General features: G+C 41.2%; 1 protein-coding gene across 1 annotated transcript in view; it reads right to left on the bottom strand.

Annotated features, from left to right (window-relative positions):
* The window catches only part of myo10l3 (myosin X, like 3), a 55,465-nt gene extending 51,241 nt beyond the window's left edge, over positions 1-4,224 (bottom strand). The window contains exon 1 of the mRNA XM_085766140.1: positions 3,973-4,224. Within this exon, the coding sequence (XP_085622266.1) occupies positions 3,973-3,993 (21 nt within the window). The 5' untranslated portion in view covers positions 3,994-4,224. The remainder of the gene's footprint in view (positions 1-3,972) is intronic.
* Between the last annotated feature and the right edge of the window lie 8,798 nt (positions 4,225-13,022).

The following is a 13,022-nucleotide window of genomic DNA, read 5'->3' as shown; positions in this document are numbered from 1 at the left end:
GTTAAAAGCTTAAATCAACAGCATGGTGTCAGCAGGAGGTTATCACAGCACTGACCTCCCCATGTGTCAGCTCACTGATAGACGGAGATCGGGTTACTGATAGAGGGACAAGAAATGCAAACACATGCCAGAAAGGTGAAAAGTTGATTCATTTCAAAGCAAAGACGGCCTGACTACAAGTGTAGAAAAATGTCAAAATCCAACAAATACCACATTTGTTACCATGTATGGTGACATCCAAACCCAACCCCCCCCCCTTTAACACCGGCACTGTGTCATTATGAGAAATAACCATGTTATTTGGTGTGTGGTGAGACAATGGCTGTTGGCAATTAGTCCCAGTGCTCTTGTGACAGATTAAACCACCTCCAGACTGTAGCCTACCAAAGCTGTAGGAGCTCTGCTGACGCACACATAAACCACTGCCTTAATAATACCTCGCTCTGTTTGTTCATAAACAACCGGCACTGTTAATTCACCGCCACTCAGAGACTTTAAAAATCCCCTAATTTGACGCGATAACGCACACAATAACCACTTCAAGATCATTACAAGTTAAGACGGCTGCTTAGAAATGATTCACAGGAATGCAGGACCCATTAACCACATTTTTTGTAGCTCTCCTTCCTTCCTTCCTTACATCCTAACTTCACTTCCTGACATCCTTCCTCACTCCTTTAGCCGTCCTCATGGCTGGAGGTGAAGAGCAACCATCTCAGATTCTCTGCTCTCTCTCTAAAGGTGGCAGCTGGAGGAAGTGACAACTGGGTAGAAAAGACCCTGACGTCGCAGCACAAAAAATAGTCCACCATCAGGAGCATCATAGGCTGGCCTTTCTCACGTTACCCGTTTCACTACAGAATGCTTACGGGGCATGCAGAGCCACGGCACCAGGCTTCAAAGAGCCAGACATAAACAGCACATAGAGCTGTGAGGGATGTCTCAGGGTAGGGAGTGTGTCTGTCAGTGTGTGTGGGGTGGGAGTGGAGGTGGGGGGTGCTGGTATGAAACCTAAAGCTTTGCCCACCAGGACTCTACAGTGCATGGATGACATGCGGCCATGACCGGGGGGGATTTCAGGGGTCGGGGTTGGGAATTTGGGATTCCCTCTGTGAGAGTGACTTTGAGAGGCTGGAATCTGGTGTGTAATGCAAGGAAGGAGTTAACGGGCGTGGAGACTGGAGAGAGGTCCTCATGTGGCTTTACAGTGTGAAGCAGCTGCTGCTAAAAAGGAACTGATTACCAAGTTTAGTAACGCATGTAGCTTCGTCAACAGGATGTCTCACAAAGACATGAAAAATCTAATTGGCCCTGTTGTGCGTGTGAATGGTTGAATGTGTGTTTGATCTCCCGGGTTTTTTCATCTGTGAGGAGATGAAAGAGAGGAAGAGAGATAAATGTATCTTAAACACACAGACACACACACACACAAAGCCTATCTGTGGGACCTAGGAGCGTAATAATCATATTCCTTGAATATTTACATACATATGGAGGTCTAGGATGACCACATTCAACAACTTGACAAGATCGCTGGTTCACTCCAGTACAACAGAGTCAGAGGATGGACTGAGGGTGGAGTAATGACAGCAACACTGTCGGGTTTATGACGTTGAGTGAGCTCCTGAGAGGAAAAGGCGGCGCCGATTGGACAGGATTGGCTTTTAGGATAGACCTCACCCTTGTACCTGCCACTCCTATTCACTCCACCACTATCTCTGACCCGGTCACCTTAATCAGTGCTAACAGTGGCATGCCAGGGGAAAGCTGTCCTAGATTTGCAATAGGCAAACTGCGGTGCTTGATAAATGCGGTCAGTGTTAATTTCATCAAATCTGATCCGCGAAGAAATCCTTTTAGTGGGGAGATTTTGAACTACGCTTATTCAAATATATATGAGTTTAAAAGTTCACACATCACATTGTAAATGGACCGTCCATAGGTGTGAAGGAAAGATTGATTAACAGTAATTAATCATGCAATATATGCCCGTCTGCGCTTGATTTCAGGAAGTTGAGTTTAATCCTCGTCGTCTTTTACTTCACTTCCAGAGTTCCCATTTAATTAAATCCCAACTGGTAGCGCTATGGTGTTAAACTCGCTGGCTTCACTCCATGACCCAATAGTCATTGAAAAACCAGGTCAGTTTGCTGATTTATTTTAACACAATCCCACGACGCACGAAGCGACACACCCAGCACAGATACACCTGTATTGACATTTCTCCCCGCATGCTACAAAGGCTGAGTTGTTTTTTTTGTTTTTTTTTATGCATGAGTAACATGAATTGTCTTAGTATATTTATTTCCAGACAATACAAAATAATTCTGTCCGATCTAAAAAGACCTACAAACAGCAACCCCAAAAGTGACGACCCTGTTGAAACTGTTCACAAAGGTAGTAGGCTATTCAATGCTGGACTATAGTAAAATGAATTCATTGTAGTGCAAACACTATAAATCATTATATTCTGACCAAGTTAGATGTAGAAACTTCTTCATAGATAAATTCCGCTGGTCAAGATATTGGAGGGCACAGTTTGCTATATCTCAGGATGAAAAGCAATTCACTACATGACCACATTAGATAAAAGAAAATGGGGCCTGAATGAAGTCACCAGGGAAATCTCAAACAGTTGGTCCAGGACAAAAGATACACACCAAATTACAACAATGATCTCTGCTGAGCCGAGCTAAAATAATAACCTTCCTCTGTACAGAATATCACTCTAATAAAACCAGATTACGACCCAAAATCCAGCTCTCCCCAATCTGTTCACTACATGGCTGCTTTATACAACAGAGGACTGAAACCTACAGCTCAGAGATGACAGGCCTTACATTTTTGTAAACATTGCTTGATCCTGGCCAAAACTGATATTAAGTCAGCAAGTGTCATCCTTGTAACCCAGTTAACCAATCATTTAATAATTGAACTAATTCAATAAGTAAATGGAAAATAGTACTTTTTCACTGTGTTGCACATACAGTAGCCTATAGGATTCTCAAGTTGCCCAGTCATAGTCTCACTCCTTGTTAAGGATAACACACAGAAAAAACTATTTAACTCATTGATGAATGCACGAGTTCCAACTCCTGACAACACTGCGAAGGAGAGAGTGGAGTGTGGAGCAGCCACCTCCCTGTATCATTAGCATACTGAGTCACAGCACAGCACTGAGGGGCAGACAAGGTTGATGCTGGCGACAGCGGCACAAGAGGTGAATGGAAGGACCATTAGAGGAGGAGACTGACATCACATCAGGGTGTGTGTGTGTGCCCTCGTCTGAGTCAGAGGGGAATGACAAACCAGTTTCTATACCCTCTGTGTGTATGAGTGCATCAGTGTCTAGGCTGATTTTGAAGATGACACATCCAGACCTGCACGGGCACAGTTTGAAACTACGGAGGACTTTAGAAAAATATAAATAAATCAGTGGCACAGAGAATAGACATGATATCACACCAGTGTTTAAAGTCCTGTTTAACAATGATTCAACTATGTGAGCACTGAGCTTACAGGAGTATGTCTTAAGTCAAGCACATAAGTAAAGTACTCTTAATTCTAAAAGGCTTGCTGGGATACCGAAGTTCCTACTACAGCTGCATCCTGTAGACCAGCCCAGTGTACACACACACACACACACACACACACCACCACCACATGTCTGAGTTACAGTGGATGAGTAAGCATCTCAAACACCTCAGCCACAGAGGGTTAATAAGGAACAAGTGGAGCTTCTTTTCTTTGAACATAAAGCAGAGATTCTGTGGTTTTCAAGGGTAAACCAAAATGATGAACTGATGTGAAACCAGCCATGCTCAGAAAGACACAACACAACATGGAAAAACAAAACAAAGAGCGGCGGCGCGTGCCAAAATAATTTTGGAAGTCACGTTGAGAGAGAGAGAGGGAGAGGGAGATGCGAATAGAAAAAGCATGTGATGTGTGAAGAAAGTCAAATTAAGTCACCTCTGCAAAGAAAGTATCCATTTTAAGGCCGACCTCTCGTCCCTTTGTAGTCTGAGTTCAGGGTACCACAGCTGAAGAGGAGGAGGAGGAGGAGGAGGAGAGGAAGCTGCACTCCGGAATGATTTCCATCCGCTTCGTTAAAATTAATTTCGTAAAAAAAAAAAAAAAAAAAGTTCTTATTTCCGGATATAGTCGTTCATTGACTCTGTTATTCAGAAGCGAGACATTTTTACGGTCCTGTTTCCGGACACTTCAGTGGTGGCTGTTGTGTTGTGCGCGTGTAGAGTGTCCCGGGGAAGCCGCTGTGGTGCTGCGCTGTGTTTCTGCTGTCTACTTATTTCAATGAACCCGGCACATTATGCAGAGGGGGAGGAGCCTGCGGGGTCACAGCCCTCCCCTCAGCATACGCCCTCTTTGTGTCCATGTCTAGGCTACAAAAAAAGGGCTCTAGTCATTTTAAAGGATGTGCATATTTCCCTTGTTTTTTAACCCAGGTTTTACTGTAGGCTACAAATTCAGGGATGTGTAAGACAGGAATGATTGTACAAAGGGAGGAATTGTTTTAGGTCAATGGCTTTAGCATGTAGGATATACTCCCAGTTATTCAAGTGTATCTAGTATATGTGACAGATGGAGGATCATTATCTTGACTTCCTCCTTAGGGAAAAATAAACCAAGAAGTGAAGAGGAAGAGACTGATTCAGCCGGCTTTATTTTAGTCAGAGATTGTTTACCTAGTAATGTGGGTCTGAGGACATGTGCAGACTGATTTTTTTCTTTATGTTTTTTTTTTTTTTGGTCTAACAGATCAAACAGTGGCTGGTGTACACTAATTAAAAACGTCTCTTGCACTCCAGTAGTGCAGTAATTAAGCACTGAGAAGTGCTGAGAAAGACCTTGTATCTAATTATTTGATTAAATATCCTTATTAGCTATATCCCCAGGATAGCTTATTTTACATTAGGTTAGTTTAAAATTAATTTTAATGGCTGATTAGACCAGGCTGACCAATATGAGTGTTGATTTATTTTCCAACAAGATACTTGATACATAGAGACAAGTAGGCCTAATCATTCCCTGTGATTCGCACCACACAGTTTTTGCTAATAGAGAAAGTACTGCCTCGTCTGTGCTCCATGTTGATTTCATTATAACCTGAAAATAAATCTGACAAAGTTGCAATTTTCAAACCCAGAAAGAAATAAGCTAGCTAGGTTTCTGTCATTAGCTCTTTACTTTCTGTTTGTTTGTTTGTTTGTTTTTATTTTTACATTATGCTACATTACATTTACACATTTATTTTTTACATACATTGTATTGCTGAGTTTGCTGGCTCTAAACAACCCTTAATAAAACCATGCAGTGTTTATTCACTTGGACAATCCATGTGTAACACTGTGGCAGGAAGCCTAACAGGAGTGGCCGGTGTGTGAACAGCATGGAACAGATCCATGGTGTACAGTGGCTGTTAGCACTAGCATCTCTTTAAGCTGAGATGCTGAGAATCAACAGTGAGCAAAGCAGAGTTTAGTATTGTTGTTATGTTATGTTGTGGTGCATGTTTATTCAGTGTACTTTTTAAATGCAATTTTTATTCTTAGGCAATATACCCACTGTAAAGATGATAGGATATGTAGGCTTTATCAACTGTATGGTGACTGTGTGTAATTGGAGCTGACATTATCATATCAGAACTCACAAGGCTCTCTGGGTTTCAGTCCAGTCTGCTCTGTTTTGTCTCTGTGTGTTTCTTGTTTCTTGTTGTGAAATCATACAGTTCTTCTTCTTTTTTCTTTTTTTTAACCACTCAAGTTGAATTTGCCTCCATAGGAAACCAGTCCAGTTGTCTTTACATTGATTTAATAAGCTATGTAGTCCCATCACTTCTGAAATTCACCTCATGCCCAGACTTTCTGCCTGGTGGTCAAAACTCAGTCCACACTGCTTTGAGAAAGAAACATATAACAGACATCTTATTATGTTTTTACGTTAGCTTTATAGCCACCACAATTGTCTCCTAATATACAGTTCATTCCTGTGTCTTGTCTGTTAAGAACATTTGCAATAACCAACATGCTTTTCTTTTAAGGAAACAAAACTGAACTGTGTTATGTACTGTATATTTGCTTTTGCTATATTATTCCCAATTCATATAGCTAGATTCTTGCTGCAACTGTAGGAAGATGTGTCAATAGATTCTGTATATTTTCATGTACTCATATTCTTCTAAATTCAAATTTCCCTCTTTGGAGAAAATAATTACAATCACTACTGCTACTAGATTAGAGCCCAGAAGCTGCCTTGGGAAGGCAGTTGTTTTTCATTTCCAGTGAACAAGAGGAATCACACAGGCCTTTTAATCTGTGACCTATGCCAGTAAGATCAGCCACCCAGCCATGACCTGTGGATAGACTAATTCAAGTTAATCTATATGCAGTAGTCATGCAAGTGATCCAGTCTGGAGAATTGCGTTGTGTGTGTTATGTAATCAGTGTTGAATGTACACCAGCTAATAGAGTAAAGCCTAAGGTTGACATGCAGACAACAAATCAGCAGATTTTGTTGATATTGCCTCTTTAATGGCAATAAGAGGGGTATGTTTTTTATTCAATATTATCATTTGTTCAATTCCCCATGAAAAGCATAACAGGCAACAAACAACAACCATAGTAGACCAAAAAGGGTTTGACTTTTGGTCTAAATCTTGCAAATGCTCTTGAATTTATCCTTGAGCTACTGATGTGAAGGTCAACTCATAGGATTGGACGAGCTTGTTGTGGTGAGTTAGTAATTCCTGATTATAAAGACGGGAGCAGCTTTTTGCAGGACTACTCATTGTTTATTGTTCCTGTAAGGACTTATACAGAGTAATACTCAAAAAATCCCTGTGCCAGTGCCACAGCTAGAATATCGCTCAGAGACCTTTTGACCGGAAAGATTGTCCTCAGAATCCCCCTGATTCCTCCGTCCAAAACCGCTGCTCGGATTCTCTGCAGTGTCCCGCAGATTAATCAGTACTGCGCTTAAATGCAATCTTCTGCCACTCACTGCACGTTTTACTTATATTTGTACAAATTGTGTTTTATTAAAAATCAAGAAATGCTGTCCTCTGATCTACATATAATCACACATATCAATAATGCATCACAGGCATCGACAGCGTACAGAATTAGTGTAGATGGTTCAAATTAGCTGTTTATGTATGTTTATTTATTGCAGTAACAGTGTCTATTGATTTTAAGTCATTTTTATAATCAGACTTTAAGAACCATAACACAGTTAATTGTGTTTACAGTATTTTACTGTGTGTTTGGAAGAGGCTTTACTTTTATTGAATGGTACTGGGAAGCAGACAGGAGTGTGTATTTCATTTCAGAGTAATCTTGAAGGGGCCGGTTCACACCATGTCCCAGGTGATTGACCTTAATCTTAAAATCAGAGATGAATGCCAGCTGCAAGTAGACAAGCTGGTGGGGATATTGAGCATTACACTGACTAAGCATTACCCATTACACATTTGCCAAAAACTAAACAATAGTGAAAGAACTGCTCTTTGAGTGAGCTGGGGCAGAAAGTAAAGTGTGTGTAAGACCTTTCTTTCTCTCTACCTGGGAGGACAATGAGAACAAGAACAAAACATCCATTTGGTCACTTTGGTCAAGATCCCCAGAGGCACCGGGGGAAGGGATGAGGATGGCAGACCTGCTGTTTTTGACTCCCCTCTTCCCTGCAGGTCTGCTTTATGCTGCTTTGGCCCTTGAGCAAAAAACAGTTGTACAGGTGTAGTATGAGCAATTCTCTGGACGTCTTTTCTTGTGATGTGGGTTTCATTTTGAAAAACACCATCATGGCAGGAAAACAGCACCCAGTCTTAAAGAGGAGGACTTCCCTATGTACTCATAATAATAATAATAATAAAAATAGCACAATACAATTATTATATCTATAAACAAAAAATAATAACTAACTCAATTTCAATCAACAACCTAAATTCACTTTTTAAAAAATCATTCTACACCTTACTTTTCTTCAAATCTATAGACTTTTAACACTTACTGTCTGCACGAGGGAGTGCATGTATCACATTATGTTTGCATTAAAAGTTTTCAGTGCCTGCTGAAACAAATAACAGACACGTGAACCCTCCACATACCAGTGTGACCTCACTGGTAGACGCCAGACATACCACATACTGATAGAAAAGATCAGCAGAGTCAGGTCTGCTGGGCTGATAATTTTGCTCAGTGTGAAAGAGAAAACTATAAGCACATGTGTTTTCATTATGGAGGACAGTTATCATGCCTTCATGCCCAGCAGGACAGACTAAGGCAACCAGCAGGGCCTCTTTTTTTAATTTTACCAGTGAACTTACTAGAAACAAAAAGAAGAACCAAGGAGAAAGGGAGTGGTATAGTACAACATATGACGTGTAAACATAAATGTTTAAAAAAGCTTTCTAATGTCGTTGTATACAAGCTGTAGAATGAAGAGTGTTGAGGCAGCACATATACTGATCTAACGGACCATCTCTGCCACCACTTCCTGCTCTCACAACATGCGGTGCATTTGTGGTAAGATCTGTGGGTCCGGAAATGGTCTCTACAGCCACACAGACAGAGCATGTCTTAGTCATGATGTAGCTACAAGGTTTACCTCAAGCAAACCCTCCAAACATTCACCAAAGAGACGAGGCCATGTGACCAACTCGTATGAATCTTCTGTCTCGATCATATAAATGTCCGATTAAGCGTGAAAACACAACATGGCATGTGAGGAATTGTGTTTGGGGGGCTGATGGAGGCAGACAGACTGTAATGACCCTCCACCCCTTGGCAATGACAGACCTCAGGCAAAGTCATTCAGGTCAGTTAAAGGACCCCTTTGGTTTTTGTCTGGAGGTCCCATTGACTGAGTGTGATGGTTTGATTAGTATTTGTGCTGCTATGAGCCGTTAGTCACAGTCAGACCATGAAAATCACTTAACTGAAGGTGGTTTGATTATGTAAACAGGAGCCATCCATGTGTAACTGCCTGAGACCTGAGTGCACAAAACACAAAACATCGACCCCCCCTCGGTGATATCATTACTGCACAATCTGCTTTTTAATGATTTATCCACAATGTCACAGACAACACTGCCAAACTCATATAAGTTCAAATCCTGACAGTGCACACACAGTTTATTCATGTGGAAATACTAAAGTCCAAGTGTTAGCGGTGCAGATACTGTATGTAAAGTGGTGTTCCCTAAAATCTGTAAGGATTCTCATGTTGAATTATACTAAACTAATCTGTCCATTTCTTATTCGTCTTTCAGGGTGGGGTCTGCAGGGTATTATTGGACATACCCAGGGAACAAAGAGAACAGGGAGGGAGCGAGGCAGGCGTAAAATTGATTGAACGTGATGCAGTTTTGCTAAGATAGATGGGAAAAGGAGAGAAGAAAACACTCAGATAAAAACAGAACATCTAACATTGTAACAAAGGCGATTCAATCTATATTGGATCTATCTCGCTGGCAGCGTGGCTTTAATGTGTAAATATGGTCGATGACAAATCCTGGTGCCACATTTATTAAATTATGTGGCTGATCCTGAGACAGAGCACAGCCAACAGGTCTCCCACTGAAAGCATTACTGACACCTACATCAGCACTATTTCTACTGTTTTTATGTTAGGGGCTGCAAGACAAAAATATTCTATAACGATTCACTGGATTGAATATTCAATTGTTTTGTTCCAGCTTTCTACTGTGTGTTTACCTCTAAGAAGATTCTTATGAAACAATCTTTTTCCATTTATGTAATCTAAATCTAATACACATTTGATCTAATCTAATCTAACCTAATCTAATATGACCTAAAATGACATTTTTTTTTAATCTATGTTTGAGAAATGTACTGCATAATACAACAAGGTCACAGACCTGCAATGTACTGTATGCATTCAACCCAGTATGGATGGAAAAAAAGCCAACTAACAGCCAAAATTATAACATGACAAAAACCAAATCCACAGCTAAACTCACTGTACATATCAATGACAATGCTTAAGTTAATTATTTGCACATACTGTTTATCATGTTCACCATCTTCAACCTGCTTAGGCCTTTAGACAGCTAATTCTTGTTAATTAGAATTAAATACAATTAACAGCTGAGCCTGGTGAGAATTACATTCATTTTGAATGTGACACTTTTATTCTGATGGTCCTACGGAAGCCCTAAAGGGCCAAGTCCGTATAAATTTTTTTATTATCGTTTTCTCGTGATAACGACTTATTATTTCGTTATCTCGAGATAACAAAGTCTGTTTTCTCGTGATAACGAATTAATTTATTTCGTTATCTCGAGATAACAAAGACCGTTTTCTCGTGATAATGAAATAATCATAGAATGTGTGGTTGACATGGTTGCCTAGCAACATGTTTCCCCGGTGCAATCGCAACCGGGGAATCGTAGCCTACTTCGGCTACAACACACACAACATAACGTTACCCGCTTCACAGACCCCGGTGCTTGGCCGCCACTAGAGCAGCGGCGGCGGCGGCCAAGCACCGGGGTCTGTGAAGCGGGTTCATGAAGCCTGGTTGTCCCGACATGATTCACTCACAACACTGCGGCTGTAACGTTATGTTGTGTGTGTTGTAGCCGAAGTAGGCTACGATTCCCCGGTTGCGATTGCACCGGGGAAACATGTTGCTAGGCAACCATGTCAACCACACATTCTATGATTATTTCATTATCACGAGAAAACGGTCTTTGTTATCTCGAGATAACGAAATAAATTAATTCGTTATCACGAGAAAACAGACTTTGTTATCTCGAGATAACGAAATAATAAGTCGTTATCACGAGAAAACGATAATAAAAAAATTTATACGGACTTGGCCCTTTAGGGCTTCCGTATGGTCCTGCATGAAAAGTTAAGGAATAACTATAAAGCAGCAGAAAACATCTTCTGGAAAGTATAGATATCTGTTTTGAACTGCATTTAATTCCTGTTTATGTGAAGATAGGTGTGACTGGTTAACTGAATCATCCTTTGGGGATCATGGATGCATCCATACAAACTTTCATGGCAACCTCTCCATAGTTGCAGACATGTTTCAATCCAGACCAAAGCATTGGACTGATAAACCAACATCACATTCAGCTTTAGTGTGACTAGAAAATAAACACTACTTGTGAATTGACAGTCAGCATATTAGTGGAAGAGGAAAGGGGGGGAATGGAAGAATGAGATTAATCACTGAGATTACTGTCACATATTAGGCCCCTTCATCAGCTATGATGGTTTGAGTCCCAGCAGCAGGATTTCACAACATATCCCACCACAAGCATTCCTCCTCAGACTTACAAGGACCCCAACACATACCATACCTTCCTTAAGGCTGAAGAATGAGGACCAGCTCACGAACTTCCCATGCTCCCCCGCACTGTCAACTTCCTGTTTGTTTATACAGCTTCATATTTCAATGCTCCCACAGTAAGATAACGTTCAATCTGAGGCCTGCTATAGTGAACTGAAAAATTATGCCAAGGATGTGAAAACTGCTGAGTTAAGTCAGCCATTCAATGCAAACAGGCCAGTGGACTTTTGTCAGGTTAATGGTATGTTTTTGTTTATTGTTTAGGCTCTCAAAAACAATTTTCCCCCAGACTCCAGAGTATTAGCCTGACTGAGTCCATCAGTGACTCACTGGTCATTCAGAGCCTGAGAAAACACACAGGGTACATTCCTCATTGTACCCTGAGCTCAGGGCTGATATGGAGACCTGTGGGGAACTCTGCAGCTCTGCCTCATATCATATGATTCATGTGCTTGAATCACAGAGAGCTCAGAAGCATTTAGCTTTCCCTGAACTATTACACCACTAATCAATGAGCTTTGCCTTATATGTCCACATTGGGCAAATACATTCACCGGTTTATACAGCAGGTATAAGGAAAATCAAACTGAAAAACCAAGATCTATCAACCGTTTCAGTTGTGCACAAGGTATTGTGAGTGTTTGATTAAAGGTAAGATATGTTTTTCCTGTTGTTAAATATTTTGTTTTAAGTTGTGTCTTACATGCAGCATAAGGGCTGGGCAGTATTTGAACCTCTGCCACTGTTAGCTGCCTGGTAGAGCCTGACCTCTACCAGGTTTTTATTCACTTTTAAGGCCACATTGTCAGGGGACACGCTTTAGATCTTGGTCGTTTTGGAAATGATTTTTATTCCATGTCCTTGCCTGTGAAACACCAATTTCTGATGAAACAGACAGTGGCACAGGAGGTAGAGTGGGCCGTCCAATAACCGGAGGGTTGGTGGTTTGAATCCCGCTCCATCCCTGTTGCTGTCACTGTGTCCTTGGGCAAGACACTTTGCCCACCTTGCCTCATCTGACTGTATGAATGTTTGGTGGTAGGAGAGGCCGTTTGGTGCACATTGGCAGCCGCTCTTCTGTCAGTCTAGCCCCAGGGCAGCTGTGGCTACAGACGTAGCTCATCACCACCGGTGTGAACGTGGTATGAATGAAAAATGAAAAGTTTGAGTGAAGCACTTTAGGTGCCACGAAAAGCGCCATTATTATTATCATCATCCTTCACTGATTTTCCCAGTATAAATTATTGCGTCAGTTCATTTTTAAGAGGACACTTAGTTTGACTCTCAGGTTATCAGAACAGAAATTGGAGTAAATGTCAGCAGCAGCTCAGCTCACAGCTCCTCCAGGTTGATTTAACGTGAAAGTGCCTCATTCAGGATTCTCACTGGTTTCAATCACCTGGTTTTCTATGAACAATCTGGCTCTTTTAAAAATCCTCCTGAAATACTAACACTGAAGAAATCCAAACCCGGAGTAGCAGGCTGCAGGACAACAACTCCCATGATCTCGTGACATCACCACAGGGCATTTTTTGTTTTTGCTTTGAATGAGAGACCCCTTTGTGCAAAGAAGTAGCAACACCTTAATGTAAAAAGAGCTGTTGTTTCAGCTGGATGAGATGTATTTCTTGTTTTGTATGGTCCTGTAAAATTAGATCAATTAATTAATTACAGCCATT

The sequence above is a fragment of the Trachurus japonicus genome, chromosome 21 (genome assembly GCF_045865225.1).
Source record: "Trachurus japonicus isolate A0001 chromosome 21, Traja_1.0".
NCBI classification, from domain to species: Eukaryota; Metazoa; Chordata; class Actinopteri; order Carangiformes; family Carangidae; genus Trachurus; species Trachurus japonicus.
Note: the sequence above shows the minus strand (reverse complement) of the source record. Positions and strands in the feature narration are given on the sequence as shown.